Here is an 18,581-nt window from a genome sequence, read left to right as displayed (position 1 = left end):
TAGGGTAGTTCTAGAGTCCTGTAAGCTATGGAGCTCTGAATCTGTTTGCTCTGAAAAGAGCGATGTGCCATCAAAAGGGAGGTCCTGGGCAATTTGCTGAACCTCCTAAGGGAGGCCCGAGGCCGGTAGCTATGAGCTTCTTCTCATGTCCACAGTGGAAGCCACAGTTTGAGCAGTAGAGTCTGCTATGTCCAAGGCTACTTGATGGGATGCTTTTGTCACCGCTCTCCTTTCCTCTACTAGAGCCAAGAATTTGGCCCTGGACTCCTGTGGTAACAACTCTTTGAACTTGGACATCACGCCCGAAAAGTTGAAGTAGTAGCAGCTCAGGAGCACCTGTTGGTTGGCGATCTGGAGTTGGAGCCCTCCCGGTAGAGTATACATTCCTGCCTAGAGATCCAACTTTTTGGCATCTTTGGCCTTGGGGGAAGGTCCTTGCTGCCATTGTCTCTCCTGTTTGTTGGCCACTGACACCACTAGTGACCCCAGCGGAGGATGAATATTTAAAAATTTGAACCCTTTTGTAGAGACAAAGTACTTTTTCTCCATCATCTTTGCTGTGGGTTGCAGCAAGGCTGGAGTCTTCCAAAGGGCTTCAATGAGTTCTAGAATGGCATCATTCAGGGGCAATGCCACTCATGACAGACTGGAAGAGGCCATGATGTCCATCAAGGCATGGGAGGTTTGAGATATTCTCTGCCTGGACCCCCAGGCTTTGAGCAACTATTCTGAGGAACTCATGGTGAGCCCCATAATCGTCCTGAGAGGGCTCAATTGAGTCCCTGCTACCGTCTCATCAGGTGAGGAAGAGGAAAATGCCTGCATGGGTACAAGGCCTTGTTCTCCCTTGGCCCCAGAAGGATCTCGCGGAACTGGGTCCTGGGGTCCCTTGCTAGGCCTGGTAGCGGCTTGAGGTTTCTACACCAAGGATGGTAGCGAGGGGAGCTTGAAACAATAGAGAGTATGATCTCCTCCACTGTGACCCCTCGATTGGTTGAAATGCTTAGGGCTTCAAGAAGGGCCACATTGCACCAGCATTTGCCACTGTGCTGGCCAGGCCATTGGTGGGAACCCTTGGCTCATGTCAGCCATCAGGTAATGGCAGTTGATCAAAGCTGGCTCCTGTGGGAAGTATAAGACTCCACCTCGGTGGACCAGTACTGACCCGGGCCGGAGAGCAGAGGAAGGCAACCGGCTCTGTGCCATCATTGCTGGTTTCCCTTTCAAAGGCACCTGAGGCCTCTGTGCCACAGGAGCTCTTGCCTCTCGTGCCAGTTCACGCCTGGGGGATGGCGGTACCGGGTGTGATAGTAGCTTCTTTAGTAGCTGCCTTGATTGCCTCTGGCGTAGATGGTAGTGCCAGAACTGTATCCCAATGGCTCGGTCCCTTCCTGGGGCCAGAGTGAAAGGTACTATGCTGGCAGCTGTTGAGTCTGAGTGGCCTGGCATGGATCGCACTCTGCTGACTTCCCTGTGAGCAGCAGACCTTGGAGTTGGTGAGCACCCCGCATCCATCTTCTGCTGCCGCCTCCTCGGCACCAATGATTGGGAGCAGGCTGAGAGTCCTGTTGAGGTGTGGACCTCCTCTGCACCGGAGATGCCTGATGGTGCTGAGAGTCCCAGGATGCAGAAGAAGAGTCCTTTCTCGGTCCCGGATTCGCAGAGCTGCGCTGTCTGTCCCTCAGAGAAACCAGAGAGCTTCTCACCAAGGTGGAGGTGCTCAGTGCAGAGTCAGCATGGCTTGGCTCTGACGGGGGACAGAGAGCTGCCTCCATAAGAAGGAATTTGGTCTTTGATCCCTGTCCTTGGTATGGGGCTTGAACTCCTTACAGATCCTGCAGCGTGCTGGTCAATGGGACTCCAAGGCAGCTAGAATGGGATCACTAATGGGCATGGGCTTGTGGCAAGCCACACACAGCTTAAACTCTGGGGACCAAGGCATGCCCCAATGCTGGGTAAGGGGAAACCCTGGTAAGCAGGGTTCCAATCTACTAAACAAACTAAATTCTAAATTCCAACCACTATAGTTAACTATATACAGGTAGAGAAAACTAAAGTCCACTGAGAGAAATACTTGTGTGAATGCAAGGACAAGCTGAAGTTCCAGCGACCCTCACGGGCAGCAAAAAGGAACTGAGGGGGAGGCAGGTCTGCAGGGCCATATATACCAGCGCTATGAGGGCGTGACTCCACAGGGCACCAAAACCAAAATCAACGGATACCAATGAGGGAAATCTTTCTAATGTGCGCACACCTACACTGGAATGGACACGAGCAAGCACTTGAAGAAGAACAGCGTTGACATCCTTTGGTTTTTTCAAAATAAAAGATGGCTAAGATGTACAGATTTTAAAAGCCACTACAGGGCAAGCACAGTTATTTCCCAAAAAGTTGTTCATGTCAAGAACGCTACACCATTTGCAGCTAAATGCCTGTTGCACTGTGTAGTAAGTTAATACAGACTGCACACTTTTATTAGTACAAAGAATGGACCATGTAGTGGTCTTGTGCTATGAACGAATAGTCAGGAAAATTACTAACATACTTGAATCCCTTGAAAGAACCTCAAACCCAACTGCATCTGAAGGACATGCACATGTGCTCACGCACACACACCTTGCTTCTTCCATTTTTTCAGATTAAACCCGAGCGACTGATCCCGATTCTCAGTTCACACAGGTTTTGCATTGGTGTAACACTAGAGTTTTCGACTGACTCACAGTCCTAATGGCATCTCACAGCAGTGTCGGGGAATCAGGGAATTCTAGGGGCAATCACATTTAAGGGTGTGATTTAAGAACACAACTATCCAAAAATTCAGCATAAAGGCACAAATTACACCTTTAACTCACTTAATTGATCTTCTAAGTACAGCACATGTCTCCAATCATAGTCTTACACAGCACACATGCAAGCAAAACCCAAGCACAGTGTTATAGATAATATATAGTATTTTAGTCTTTCCTAACTTTGGTGAGTTTAGTGCCTTTAACAATACGTGCTTGTGGTTTACTGTTCTGGTATAAATCACTTCCTTAACTAGTGAGCAAGAATGAAATCTATTTCTTGTAATAAAAGAAAAAGGAGGTGGGGGGGGGGGAAGAAATCTTCAAAATATTCAGCTTGGGGAATTTGCTGGGTTTTTTTCATTCCTTTCTCACAAATTGCAAACAAAGAACTGCATAAATTTTATTGTGCTTCAAAGAGAAGCCAGATGAAAGAGCACCACCTTGTCTCATAAGGCTCCGCCATTTGTGCAGCATGAAGCGGAAGGGGAGTACAAAGAACCATTTACCTGCTTTCTCCAGCAAAAAGTATCTCACTGCTGACAAGTGATAGATGGACCGTTTGGCTCTCTTTCAGTCACCACCCAGATGATGATGACTAGATTAGGAAAGGCAGAGCATTCTTCGTTTTTGGTTTTCTCTCTCTGTTTCTGCTTGCTGCAAGGCACAGAAGGGTTTTTACTGAAGCACTAGAAGGGGACTTTTTCAGGGACTATTAGAAGAATATTACATTTAATAAATGTACCACTAATATAGCACAGGAGAAAGAGCTGAGACAAGAACTTCTCAACAGCCACCACCACCTCTTGGCCATCAGCCCCTGGTAAGCCACCTCTCCTTGTCTTATTTTCTTACAGGTATTGTACTTTCAGAGACTGACTTGGGCAGTGCAAGGAAAAAAATGACTAAGTGTTTTTTTAAATAGGACCTTTTCAGAAAAGCATCTCTAACTAACTAATTGTATTTTAGCTTCTTTGGGAACACTCAGCGGTCCAGTTTTAATAAGACGGAGTGTCTATTTTCTGCAGAATGACTGTCTTTAAACAAGTTTTCTACTAGGCTGTACTGTAACCATCGTGATTAAGAGGTAAATTTACCTACAAAATTACTTATGTAACACCGCTGGAAAGTTTCATCTGCTGAATTTGCACAGGCTAGACTACATGGGATTTTCATAGAGCATTTCTCCCAGTTTGATCTTGGCGTGTGTGTGTGTGTGTGTGTGTGTGTGTGTGTGTGTGTGTGTGTGTGTGCGCTATTCCACAATGCTAGTGAATTACTGTACAGCACTGCTCCTCCCAAGTAACCAGGAAAGTGTCAACTCTGATTTGCCATGTTTTCAAAATGTTTCAGGGAATTTTTAGTAGGCTTTGGAGGCCTATACAGGGTTCCATCTCAGGATGGTCCGAACATTTGTCCACATCTCACAACCATCGAGTTTGATAGCCTTCAGCACGATTCACCAGCTCTGCTCTGGAGAGGCTGTTGCTTTGGCAGAGCGGTGTGGTTAGTTTGCAGAGTGCCTACCTTTGCTATGCCTAGCCACTGTTACATAACCACCTACTCACTATTGATTGAATTGAGGCATCTACATGTGGAGTCAGGCTAGGAGCGGGGGGAGAAGGTGCACTGTCCGAGTGGCAGTGGCAGCAGCAGGCATCCTGGCTGCAGACGTGCTCCCCAGCAGCCCCCTGCAGCACCAGGGCTGAAAACCAAACCACAAGTGTGGCATGATAAAAGGATCTAATTTAATCCCAGCAAAGTCAGGAAATGGTCACATTCTGTGTATTGTCTAACACACTGGGCTCATGTTTTCCTTCACAGACCCTCTGTGACAAGACACAGTTTCTAAAGACACATGCTATTGTAAAGCTTTGGCACAGTGAGGGAGGTGAAGGGCGGAATTCAAGTTTAAAGATGCATTTCTCTGACATCGACTTCTTGTTTGGCTTTGGGCAAATTTGTGTACCTCAGTTTCCCCATGTGGAAACTGGAAATAATACTTACCTACCTCAGAGGGATGTTGTGATCATTATTATGTAACATGCCAGATAAATATTGAGGAGACAACATTTAAATATATAAAAAGGCAGAAGAGAGAGAATACAATGAAGGGTAAATGCAAACAAAATAGGGGCGCCTAAGAGTTCCCTGTTTAAAAGGAGAAAGACAAGGAAATAGAGCTAAAGCAAGAGAAGGAACCAAAGAAACAGCCCTTCTCCCACCCATGGAGGTGCTCAGAAAGATGATTTATTTTTCGTATTTATTTGTGTTACAGTAGTGCTTAGAGATCCAACTGAGATCCATTGTGCTAGGCACTGGCCCAAAGACACTGTGGTCATGATAACAGACAGGCCATGATAACAGATAGGCCAAACCAATGCTGGGAGGAGATACAGACATGTAGGGCGGTGAAGTGACCCACTTCCGCAAGGTCTGGAAACAGGTCAGTGGAAGGGCCAAGAAAAGAACTCGGGTAGAAAGACTCCCCATCCTGTGCCCTATACACTTGATCATGCTGCCTCCTGTTGCAGTAACAACAGTAAACAAAACAATATTAATGCCTCACATTTGCTCCCATAAAATTAGAGATGGGTGGAACTTACAAAACTGGGATCTGGATTTACAACTTTCAGAGTTCGGGGTGCATGAATCTGGAGTTTTGAGCTAGCGCCTACTAAAATAAAAGAAGTGTGAAAAATCTGGGTTCAGATTCTGAACACCGCTGACCCAAAATTCGGGGGGGGGAGGGGCTAGCTGTAGGTTTTCGGTTCAATCCCCTCTCTGCCTACTGAGGACACAAGGAAAAAGGACATGCAGTAGAAGATATTTTGTTCAATGACTGGTTTGCAATGTAGATCTTTCCAGTGGGCTTGGGACCCAATCAATTGTTAAGAACCAAAAAAATACATATCCCTGCAGTATGACAATTACAGTACCCTGTAATTATATTTTAGCAGCAATACACAAAGAATAATAGCAGTGTGGAGACATGACTTCCCATTACAGAGACCCTCACAATAAGCAGATAGAAGGCAACTTTCTCAGTGTGTTGGTTAAAAGGCAGGTAAGGACCCATCCTATTTCAGAAGCATCTATTGTGAGAGGAAACCACAACAAAAAAGAGGGAGTGCCAGGTTCATTTTATAATGTGTGCAAATAAATAGCCTTACTTCTGTAGTGCAAACAAAGGAGACTGGCTGTAACCAACGTTTGAATTTGTCTCTTAACCTTTATGTTTTGGCAAAATTATACCAACTAGTTTTATTTGGCACCTAAAAGTATAGGTAGGAGCTACTGACTCCCAAGCCAACCTTGAACCCTTGTGTATTAGAGCAGCAAATGGAAAATCAGGGACTGTACTAAAGAGAAAACAACATTATTGTCTTGGGGTGCTTGGGCGAGTAAGGACCACATTCAAACGGAGTGGAGAACTCAGGATTTGGCCATCTCACGAATAGGGTTGATATAATCTATAGGTATTACAGTTTGTAATTGTAAAAGGTTTTTAAACAGCCACAAATAAATGTAGAGATATGGTTCTTCAAATAGATATTTTTCTCCATGCTCCCTTTTCTGGCACAGGCTGTCAAAATGAAAGAAAGTTATATTTTATTGACCTTCCCCTTCTAAATTTCCCCTCCTCTATCATGTAATTTTCTATTTGAAATTCCACATCTCCCTCTCTATAATGATACCACGTCTCGTCCACCAAACATGTTTAACAGGCAGCAACAATTTCTGACACACTCTGACACAACACCCCCTGCTATTGGTTTCCAAGATAAAGAGTTTTGAAGAAAAAAATAAGTCACAGTCTTTGTTCAGAATGTTACACTAAGATCACTAGGAACTGAGTTTCCCAAATGACTAAACCTGCTCATCATGGCTCAGAACGTACTCAGCGTGTGGAAATTCGCTGTTCAAATGAGAACTCTCACTTCTTTTAGTATGAGAGTCTACTAAAGTGCAAAGCCTAAGTAGTTTTGTTATCTGTCAAAACAGATAGTGCACATTATTAGTAAGCTGCTAATGTCATGTCTTTTCTTCTGCCAAGGAGAAGTCCACAGAATGGCTGCCAGTGCTGCTACTGCTGCATCTCAGCTAACTGTCTTCACTTACAGCAATGAAAGCAGCTGCGACGTGTATAACCACCACTTTGCATCAAAAGTAATTTTTTCATTCTTTTACACTGTTCTGCTGGTCTTTGGCTCTTGTGGAAACGTCCTTGCCCTTTACGTCACCTTCCACCGAGGGAAGAAAATCAACTCAACTGATCTCTACTTAATCAACCTTGCTGTGTCAGATGCCCTTTTCACACTTGCTCTGCCTGGAAGAATTACTTATTACATCTTAGAATTCAACTGGCCTTTTGGAGACTGGTTCTGCAGGGTGACGGCATTCATCTTTTACATGAACACCTATGTGGGCATCTACTTTATGACATGTGTGAGTGTCGACCGCTACATCGCTGTGGTCCACACTCGACGGCTTGGCAGATTCAGAAAAGTGAGCCGAGTGAAGTATATCTGCATGCTGATATGGTTCATTGTGTTCCTGCAGACAATGTCATTGCTCTTCAGGCCCATGACCAAGAAGATAGGAGATAAGCTGACCTGCATGGAATATTTCAACTTTGAAGAAATTCCTAAGCTGCCATTTATCCTTCTGGGCGCTTGCATAATTGGATTCTGCCTACCAGTGGGGATTATATTAGTTTGTTATGTGCAGATCAACCTAAAACTATGCAGAGCAGCCAAAGAAAACCCTCTGACGGATAAGAATGGGCACCACAGAAAGGCTTTCACAATCATACTGGTTGTGCTCCTTGCAGTTGTGATCTGCTTTAGTCCTTACCATTTAAATATCATTCAGTTCATGATCAGAAAGATACTGTACCAGCCATCTTGCTCAGCACAGAAAGCCTTCAAGATGTCTCTTCAAATCACAGTGGCTTTTATGAACATGAACTGTTGCATTGATCCAATAATTTACTTCTTTGCATTTAGAGGGTATAAGAGAAGACTCCTAAGACTATTTAAAGCCAGTGTCTCAGCTCCATCCTCCTCCACTGGAAAGTCATATTCAGAAAGCAATAGCAACAGCCACAACCAAGGAGTTTGCTCATCCTCAGCTTAGCTATAACGTTTTCAATTTGTCCACATGTACTCAGAGCTCTTATCTTAAAATTACCCATTGTTGCACTGGAGAAATTCCATAGGTGGCAACAAAGCTGGGAGCATAAGTATAGACAAGTTGCTGGTGTCTTTGCCACTGTATCATCTAACACTCGCCAGAACAAGATGGCATGGTAGTAAAACCACCAGCACCTCTTCCACACTTATATTCCCACCATTCAATGGAGCTGACCCAGTGGCAGGAGAAGGGTGGAAGTCTTAAGAAAAGAGCTGGGTATCGACAAGGTCTTAGACCAAGATACATATTTTTACACACACACACAATATCAGAAGTCTGAGCAGTCACCATTTTATGATTTCTGAAACTTGTTATAACAGCATGGTATTAGAAATTCATTACAATTTGAACATGTATTTCTTATAGAAGTTTATGGCTTGGAATTCAGTGGATGTACAAACTGTACAAACAAACGGACAGAGTGAGAGCCTCATCTTCTCAGTAGTTGTTAAAATAAACAATTAAAACATATTCACAGTCCTTTGGAAATGGCATGCACAAAACTGGTCTTTATATAGAGCACAGCTTCTTGAAAATGGTCAAAAGTTTGTATGTTTTTTAAATCTGGAATGATGCTCTGAAATAGTAAATATTCGGGTATTAATCCAGTTAAATTAAAGTGATGAAGCAGTACTGTGAAACAAGTAATCACACCCAGTGTTTTACAGATATTTGACATGAAGCCAGTCTTCCATTTTCCTGTCTTGTGATTGAAATTTTACTTATTAGCATCCACTGGACCCTGGGAGATGGTTAAAATCAGTAGCAGGAATGTCCCTCTTTCAAAAGTCTGACCTCATCTGTATAATCCCAGAGTATCTACAATATATTTTAAAACTGAAACTGACTCAAAAATTTCTCAGATGATCTAGTGACTTGATATGTCTGTACTGTGGAAAAAGACAAAACAGAACTGCAACTGGCCACAACAATTCCTGTAACAAATGAATGTAATCTAATAATTAGCAGTGGTGAGCTGCTAAAAAAAGAAGTTTAGACATGAGGGGAGCTAACTGTTTTCATTCTACTTTCAAATTTAAGATTGTAAATTTATTTTGAAGATTAAGGGCTAAGTATATGTTGGATTGTCAAGTGTGGAATATTTTAACAAAACTTAAAGGTTTTCAGAAAAAAATAGGTCCCTATTTCTGCCCCATTCAAAATGGTCAAAAGCAGTTTCATTGTCTCAAGTTATTCTAGACAAACCGTATGTGATAGGAGGTAACATAGTGCAATACTCTGAAGAATGTAGATTTGATAAATTATCTGGGGTCATGGATTCATCAAAGATAGGAGCTCACCTTACAGAATCCACAAACAGAACTTTCCATTCTCTTTGATGTAAAACTGGCCAGCTAATTTTGTTGGAAGCTATTTTAAGCTATAGATGTCTTTGCAAATGAGAGTCATGACAAAGAGATAGAGACAAAGCGTTTATGGGTTACATATGGTTCTAGATGTATAGAATCATTGACAGTAGAATAATAAAAATGTAGGTCTGGAAGTGACTTGGTGAGGCCAGCCCACACTGAGGCAGGACTAAGTATACCTCGATCACCCTGACGGAAGTTTGTCTAACCTGTTCTTAAAAAGCTCCAGTGATGGAGATTCCACAACCTCCCTAGTAACCTCTTCCAGTGCTTAACTACCCTTATAGTTGAAAGTTTTTCCTAATGTCTAACCTCAATCTCCCTTGCTGCAGATTAAACAGATTACTTCTTGTCCATCCTTCAGTGGACATGGAAGACAACTGATCACTGTGCTCTTTATGACAGCCTTTTAACATATCTGAAGACTGTTATCAGGTCTCCGCTCAGTCTTCTTTTCCCAAGACTAAACTAATCCAGTTAAAATGCCCATTATGAGGATAAGCTCCCTAGAAAGACTTTGGCCCAATCTCAGAATCTGAACAAAGGAGGATAGGTAGTAATGTATACTTTGCACATTGCCTGTCTCTAACCTTTTTAAGGAGGAGAGTGATTGAGATCTTTGAAGTTCCTCCATAGAGTTAATTTATGGCCATTCTCCTGAGGAGGTGGAAGGGTAACATTACCATTTTTATCAAACATCAATATTTTAAAAATGTATATGTCTAGCTGCTTTTCAAGACTTTACATTAGAAATGTCAGCTTCTGTATAAGATCCAGTGTCTAAATTACTTTGGAAATACTGGTACAACAGAGAGCACAAAACAATGTGCACATTTTCTCTCATATATACACACACACACACTATAAGAAGCCTGAGGGAATAAAGAGTCTTAAAAATTCTTGGAAAACCTCACACACACTTTGCTTTGTCAAACAAGACTTTTGCCCCATGATTCTTAGTGATGAGTAAGATAATATTTCTGCCCCTCCTCCCCAAAGAAGCCTTGCCTTTTAGACTGGCTCTGTTCTTCATTGCATGTTCTTCTTCAAATAAAAACTTTGTTTTGTGAATTGCAAACTTTATTTTTGCATGTAATAAAGCTTCCAAGTGTTCTTAAAATGATCTCAGTTGTTGGAACAGTAGTTAGATCTGATGTCCACGTATTGCTCTTGCACAAAAATCCTCCTTAAAATGCACTTCTTCCACTGAACCTACTAAATTTAATCCCTTTAAATTAGAAGCACTATTACACTTTTGTTTTTAAATTGCAATCAGCACCTAAGAGGATCATGATCTAAATGACAAACCAAACCAAACCGAGGTGATGATTACTCTGTGCAAGGGGCGCACTCTATTCTCACTGAAGTCAATGGGAAGTGAAGCTAACAGCACCTTGCAAGACTGAGCCCTCGGCTCGTAAAATCAGTGAGGTAAGGACAGCAATTTCCTCTGTGTTTTGTACGTTGCTGATGGAGTCACTGGAGTTTTGTTACAGCTGAATGCCCTGTTTTGGAGCAAACACTTATGAGATTACAACACACCTGTGATGGGTTGGGTCACAGAAGCCCCCTTGGGACTGCCACCTGATGTGGCTGGAACCACCTCTGAGCCCGTTTTCCCTGGCAGCTTGGAACTTCAGTACCCTGTCTTGTTGAGCCAGACACACTAGCCTCCTGCAAACACAGACTGAGGTCTAAACCATGTCCCCCACAAGCTGCAGGCTTAACTGAAAACAGCTTAAGAAGTGCTGCTGTCTCCAACACCCAGGTACCCAGTTCCCAATGGGGTCCAACCCCAAATAAATCTGTTTTACTCTGTATAAAGCTCATACAGGGTAAACTCATAAATTGTTCACCTTCTATAACACTGATAGAGAAAGATGCACAGCTGTTTACTCCCCCAGGTATTAATACTTGCTCTGGGTTAATTACTAAGCAAAAAGTGATTTTATTAAATATAAAAAATAGGATTTAAGTGGTTTCAAATAATAACAGACAAAACAAAGTAAATTACCAAGCAAAATAAAAAAAAACCACACACACGCTAGTCTAAGCCTAATACAGTAGGAAACTAAATGCAGGTAAATCTCACCCTCAGAGATGTTCCAATAAGCTTCTTTCACAGACTAGACTCCTTCCTAGTCTGGGTGCAGCAATCACTCACACCCCCATAGTTACTGTTCTTTGTTCAAGTTTCTTTCAGGCATCTCTTTGGGGTGGAGAGGCTATCTTTTGAGCCAGCTGAAGACAAAATGGATGGGTTTCCTTGGCCTTTTATATTCTCGCTCTTGTGGGTGGAAACCCCATTTTTTCCTGTGCAGAATCACAGCTACAAGATGGAGTTTGGAGTCACATGGGCAAGTCACATGTCCATGCATGACTCAGTTCTTTACAGGCTGACACCATTGTTTATATGTTAGTTTGAACGTTCCCAGGAAAGCTCAGATATGGATTGGCGTCTCCCAAAGTTCATTATCAGTTAAGTGTTTCTTGATTGGGCCCTTACTGACAATAGTCCTTTCTCAAGAAGCTGACCAAATGCTTCACTGAGTCTACTTAGAATCAAAACACATTGAGATACAAGTACATAGCAAATATTCATAACTTCACCTACAAAAATGATACACACATACAGATAGCATAATCATAACCAGCAAATCATAACCTTTCCATAGACACCTCACCTGACAACCTTTGTACAATATTCGCTGCAAATATATAACAGTGGTTGCAACAATGATCTATATGATCAGAGTTTATGTCAATAACGTCACAACACCTATTTATTATTTATTTCTGTCCCAAAAAGCTCAGATTCAAACAGACAAAAGGAAAGGGATAGGAATTTTTTACCCCAGATGGGACATGACCCCACAATCTTTGGCTTAGGAAGCCAATGCCTTATCCGTTAGGCCACTGGGGCTCTATACTACATATACTACATGTCAAGTGTTCAAGGTACTAAATTGGCCACATTAAGTAACATAATGGTGTGATAACACAATTAATTGTCCTGTCCTATTGTAAATATAAAGATTATCCCAGGGTACTCACAATTTAATCCTAGGGCTTGATTCAAAGCTCACTGAAATCTATGGAAAGGTTGGCTTTGGATCAGTTCCATAAATCATTCTGTTTTTAGATTGTAAAATACTCTGAGAAAAGGCACAACTTTCAAGATCCAGCTCTGTTTAGACTGTACCAGCTTTGGGATGCATGCTGGGTCTTCCTTCTTCATTTGTAAAGATGTAACGCAAAAACACTTTGCTGAAAAGCAGTCGAGATGGCTACATGCACAACATACCTGACATAAACCCACAAAATGTTACACCATTCAACCCTACCTATCCTCTACTCCACCCACAGGCATACTTCTTACCATTACCACAACGACCAGACACCAAAGAGCATGCAGCACAACCTCTCAATTCTGCAGGCCTCCTGCACACTTCCGTTTACCAAACTACGCCCTTCCAGCACTAATAATTGTAGATCTTTTGTATCTTGGAATAGGGTAGTTTGGTAGAGGACATGATGAAAAGCTGTCATCACTAGAGGTGTGTATTAATTTCCTATGGTGTCTACAAATGCCTTGTGGTGGACTCGACAAAGGACCCAGGAGGTTGGTTCTGAAGCTGTGCCACAGAAGTACAGCATCATAGAAGTGTAGGGCTGGAAAGGACCTTGAGAAGCCATCAAGTCCACTCTCCTGTGCTCCTGAGGCAGGATCAAGTAAATCAAGAACATCCCTGGCAGGTGTTTATCCAGCCTATTCTTAAAAACCTCCCTTGAAATTCCATAACCTCCCTTGGAAGCCTATTCCAGAGATTAACTACTTTTATAGTTAGACAGTTTTCCTAAACCTAAATCTCTCTTGCTGCCAATTAAGCCCATTGCTTCTTGTCCTACCCTCAAAAGACATGGAGAACAATCGATAACTGTCCTCTTTATAACAGCCTTTTACATATTTGAAGACTGTGACTGGGTTCACACTCAGTCTTCTTTTCTCAAGACTAAACAAAAACAGATTTTTTTAACTTTTCTTCCTAGACCACGTTTTCTAAACCTTTGATCATTTTTGTTGCTCTCCTCTAGCTATTCTATTTTATCCAACTCAAGTTCTTTTATTGCTCTCATAATTGGGGTATCTGAACACCTTCAGAAATGACTTGATCAATGTAACTAACAGCTGTTACTTGTGGTTTGTCCTTTCTCCCATCCTCTGCCTAGGAGGAAAAGTGTGTGAGCGGATGGAAAAAAGACATTATCCATCAGCAGCTGCACTTCTTTGACAACTAAAATCTCCTTTGTCAGAAGTTGAAAATAAAACGTCTTGTTGAATAAAATTCGACAGAAGAATGCAGCTTTTATGATGTTATGCACTGGGTACTCAGGGTGCATAAGTTTTCAGTGGTTGAATAACAGCAAAAAAAGGCATTTAATTTCTAACAATTTCTACTCAAAGACTACAGAGTGTACCAGATCTACTCAAGGTTCTTTTGTATGTCCATTTGTATGCAAAGAGGCAAAGTTTTTTAGAATATATCAGTTGATAAAAAAGTGGGTGGAAAGGATCAACCTGACATGGACAAATTTCAACAGCAGACCAAATTCAAACAGATCTTATTAAAAGTTTATGAAAAGACATCAAACAAACAATACTTGGAAAATTGAAAGGGCATAAACGCTAACACTGGGTGAAATTTCACACTGAAGGGCTACCTACATGTAAAGAAAAACAGGCATTTAAAATTATGACCCAGGTTAAGCCCATCTCAGGACACAACCCTAACTAAGGAGCCACAGTAAATGCCTCTATAATAATGAACTAATAATTATGTTAAATGCCTCCCTGAGTGAGGAGGGATCAATTTCCTATACCACACAATGGCAGTTCAGTGTCAATTAAGTAAAAGACTGGGAGGTTTACATTTTGATACGTATATGGTAAACTTTTTGCATTCTAGTCATGTATCCTCCATGTCCAGAAGTTATAGATTTCACACGGGAAAGCAGAATATATCTAATGAGGTACTTATCCAGTCTCCATCTGCATAGCAACTAACTCCTCCCAACTACTGAAATGCATAAATGAGAAATCAACATATCTCTCTCTCTCTCTTCCCCTCCCACTCCTTAGAAGAGAGATATTGATTAGTGTATGGATTTTGTGAATAAATTGGTATGTTGTGTGCCTGTGTGTGTGTGTGTGTACATATGTAAAGAACTTAGTGGAGGAAAGCTAAGTTGAAGAAATGTGTTTTCCATTGAATTCTGATAGAGGTAGTTGCTCCTCTGTGTCTCTTGTAGGAATGAGTCCCATGGTCCTAGCTGTGAAAGTTCTGTGTTTTGCTCCGTTGCAGTTGATCTTTATGGAGAAAGAACAAAACCTCCTTGTAGTGAGTGGTGCTAGATCAGAGGTGAGCTAACTACGGCTACGTCTTCACTACCCTCCTGAATCGGCGGGTAGAAATCGATCTCTCGGGGATCGAATTATCATGTCTCGTCGGGACGCGACAATCGATCCCCAAATCGATGCTTGTACTCCACCAGCGCAGGTAGGAGTAAGTGCCGTCGACGGGGGAGCCGCGGAGGTCGATTTGCCGCCGTCCTCACAGCGGGGTAAGTCGGCTCGGATACATCGAATTCAGTTACGCTATTCGCGTAGCTGAATTTGCATATCTTAAATCGAGCCCCCCGGTGAAGATGTAGCCTATGGCCCGCGGGATCATCCTGCCTGGCCCTTGAGCTCCCAGCCGGGGAGGCTAGCCCCCGCCCGTCCCCTGCTGTCCCCCGTTTCCTGCAGCCTCAGCTCGCCGTGACGCCAGTGCTCTGCGAGCTCCTGCCAGGCGGTGCGGCTACCAGACATGCTGCTCTGAGCAGCATGGTAAGGGGGTGGGGAGTGGGGTGGTTGGATAAGGGGCAGGAGGTCCCAGGGGGCAGTCTAGGGGACAGGGAGCAGGGGGCAGTTGGATGGGGTGGAGGTTTGGGGGGAAGTCAGGGGATGGGGAACAGGGGTGGTTGGATAGGCGTGGGAGTCCCAGAGGGCCTGTCAGGAGGCAGGGGTGTGGATAGGGGTCAGGGCAGTCAGAGGACTGGGAGCAGGGGGGGGTTGGATACTGGGTGGGGTTGCCAGGGGGTGGTTAGGGGTGGGAGGTCCCGGGAGGGGGCAGTCAGGGGACAAGAAGCAGGAGGGTTGGATGGGTCGGGGGTTCTGAGGAATGAGGGGGGCAGTCTGAGGGTGGGAAGTGGGAGGGGGCGGATAGGGGACGAGGGCCAGGCTGTTTGGGGTGGCACCGCCTTCCCTACCCGGCCCTCCATACAGTTTTGGAACCCCAATGTGACCCTCAGGCCAAAAAGTTTGCCCACCCCTGTGCTAGATCCTGCTGTGGACTTCAGGTAGTCCAGGAAGAGATTCAACCGCTCCAAATAGCTCTTTGGAACATGTTTTGGTGGATAAGAGGGATCTCTTGTCTATAATAGCGCCTCAACATAAACCTGTACAAAACCTTTGTATTTCAATTGGTCTGCTTCAGCCCAAGTGTTTGTTTTTTTTAATTAAAAATGATACTGTTGCAAATTAATTTAAAACAACATAGTAAAGAGTATACAAAATGTTAGGCACAATAAACTTTTTCTGTATTTCATTCATTTGCCTCATATGTCATAATATATTAATAAAATGTGTAATCAGTTAAGGAGGTGTTAGTACCGTTATACAAGGCACTGGTGAGACCTCATCTGGAATACTGTGTGCAGTTCTGGTCTCCCATGTTTAAGAAGGATGAATTCAAACTGGAACAGGTATAGAGAAGGGCTACTAGGATGATCCGAGGAATGGAAAACCTGTCTTATGATAGGAGACTCAAAGAGCTTGTTTAGCCTAACCAAAAGAAGGCTGAGGGGAGATATGATTGCTCTTTATAAATATATCAGAGGGATAAATACCAGGGAGGGAGAGGAATTATTTAAGCTTAGTACTAATGTGGACACAAGAACAAATGGATATCAACTGGGACATTAGGAAGTTTAGACTTGAAATTAGATGAAGGTTTCTAACCATTAGAGGAGTGAAGTTCTGGAAAAGCCTTCCAAGGGGAGTAGTGGGGGCAAAAGACATATCTGGCTTCAAGACTAAGCTTGATAAGTTTATGGAGGAAAGGTATGATGGGATAGCCTAATTTTGGCAATTAATTGATCTTTGATTATTAGCAAGTAAACAGGGGTGAAAGTAACTTAGAGGACTTACTGGTACTGCCGGAGTCCTGAGGGGTGTGGCCTCGACCGGAAGCGGCGTGGCCTCGACCGGAAGAGGAGGGGCCTCTCAAGATTTAAAGGCCCTGGGGCACCGGCTCTGGCTGGGAGCCCCAAGGCCTTTAAATCAACCCGGGGCTCCCAGTTGCAGAGGTGGCTGGGAGCCCCCGGGGCTCAGCGGCGAATTAAAGGGCCCGGGGCTCTGGCTGCTGCTGCAGTGAGCCCTGAGCCCTTTAAATCCACCCCCACAGTTCCGGCTGCCGGAGCTACGGCAGGAATTTAAAGGGCTCGGGGCTCACTGCAGCGGCGGGAGCTCCAGTCCCTTTAAATCCCGGCCCCAGCCCGGCCGCCAGAGCTGCGGGTGCGATTTAAAGGGCTCTGGGCTCCCCTCCCAGAGCTCTTTAAATCCCTGCCGTGGAAGCTGGTGCAGTCCGGCACGGAGTACTGGCTCTTGCCGGTACACTGTACCGGACCGGACCAGCTTACTTTCACCTCTGCAGGTAAATATGCCCAATGGCCAGTGATGGGATGTTAGGTGGGGTGGGATCTGAGTTACTACAGAGAATTCTTTCCTGGGTGCTGGCTGGTGAGTCTTGCCCACATGCTCAGGGTTTAACTGATCTCCATATTTGGGGTCGGAAGGAATTTTCCTCCAGGGCAGATTGACAAAGGCCCTGAAGGTTTTTCTCCTTCCTCTGCAGCATGGGGCCCGGGTCACTTGCTGGAGGATTCTCTGCACCTTGAGGTCTTTAAACCACAATTTGAGGACTTCAATAACTCAGACATAGGTTAGGGGTTTGTTACAGGAGCGGATGGGTGAGATTCTGTGGCCTGCGTTGTGCAGGAGGTCAGACTAGATAATCATAATGGTCCCTTCTGACCTTAAAGTCTATGAGTAACACATTAGAACAACAGTTAATCTGTGGAAATCTATTTCCTGCTATTCAGTTTGTATGCTAAGTATATTTACTAAGAATTGACTTAATCCCTATTCTTATCAGCCACTATATGTAACTGAATCTCTTTTGCTTTTGCTCTGAACCTGACATTTTTCAGTGCAAACATACCTTAAATTACCATCAAGATTCTGAGATTAGATATAGGATACCTGCACAGGGACACATACAAAGGCACTCATACTAAAGCAGCACAGAGATAACATCTGAAGAACAATGTTCGGAATTTGTAAACCACAGGGTTATATGTATAGTGTGCATATATAAAAACTCCACACTTGCAGGGAAAAAAATTAAGTTTTTTTAAAACAAGATACATACCGTACTTGTAGAGTCTAAATACCTGTGCCCAGCCACCTTACTCACTATGTGACTTTATAAGCAGTCAGTCTAATCCTCTACCAATAATTTTTACATTCCTATGCTGTGGTTTGACGGAGGTAGAGAAAAATTTCTTCTCTATAAGCATCCTTTCTGTAAAATCAGTACGAATAGAGAATTGTATTATCTTATTTGCAAAGGTTTGAAGCAACATGTAAAGGCAAATGGGGAGTGGACGGCTGAAAGAGCTAATTAAAACCTAATATAATATCAGTTTACCTTTAAAACCTTGTTTCTTCAAGGTAGTGAACCTGAAATAGTACTGCAACTAATATTTGTGTTTCAATGTCACCAGAACTAAGCCCTAAAACAGTATTGCCACCTAGTGGTCATGCTTGAATCTTTTAAGTAACAGCATAGTACAGTAGAATTCTTTAACTGGAGAATGTAGGGTACATTTTCTTTTACCATTTTTTAATTGCTAATTTATAGTTAATCATAGCAATCTGACAGAAAAATAGATTCTTACCAAAACCATGATAGCTACTTAGTATGAATTGAAAATATCTTAAACATGGTTTTCATGGAGCAGACTGCAAAATTTACTTGCAGAGAACCCTGGTCTCTTATCAAAAAAATACACCAATTATATCAACTTCATATTTTTGCTGGATAAGAATGAATCAAAAAAAGTAAGA

At 43.1% G+C, this 18,581-nt stretch overlaps 2 protein-coding genes across 3 annotated transcripts in view; both read left to right on the top strand.

Annotated features, from left to right (window-relative positions):
* The first annotated feature begins 3,536 nt into the window (after positions 1–3,536).
* LOC128828212 (G-protein coupled receptor 183-like) lies at positions 3,537–10,436 on the top strand. Of its 2 annotated transcripts, none has more exons than XM_054012678.1 (2): positions 3,537–3,609; positions 6,847–10,436. In XM_054012678.1, the coding sequence occupies exon 2, from the start codon at positions 6,858–6,860 to the stop codon at positions 7,923–7,925; it is 1,068 nt and encodes a 355-aa protein (XP_053868653.1). In that variant the 5' UTR covers positions 3,537–3,609; positions 6,847–6,857; the 3' UTR covers positions 7,926–10,436. The 2 variants fall into 2 exon arrangements, with proteins under 2 accessions (XP_053868653.1, XP_053868645.1); XM_054012670.1 differs by having other exon boundaries at positions 3,569–3,609; positions 6,844–10,436.
* GPR183 (G protein-coupled receptor 183) overlaps positions 3,584–18,581 on the top strand; it is a 115,361-nt gene continuing 100,363 nt past the window's right edge. The window contains exon 1 of the mRNA XM_054012649.1: positions 3,584–3,609. The gene's annotated coding sequence lies outside the window, so the exon portion shown is untranslated. The remainder of the gene's footprint in view (positions 3,610–18,581) is intronic.

The sequence above is a fragment of the Malaclemys terrapin genome, chromosome 1 (assembly GCF_027887155.1).
Source record: "Malaclemys terrapin pileata isolate rMalTer1 chromosome 1, rMalTer1.hap1, whole genome shotgun sequence".
Classification (NCBI taxonomy): Eukaryota; Metazoa; Chordata; order Testudines; family Emydidae; genus Malaclemys; species Malaclemys terrapin.
This window is presented reverse-complemented; position numbering and strand designations above follow the sequence as displayed.

Excerpts from the sequence above, each read along its gene's own strand:
- LOC128828212 (XM_054012678.1), top strand. The coding sequence starts at position 6,858 with ATGGCTGCCAGTGCTGCTACTGCTGCATCTCAGCTAACTGTCTTCACT.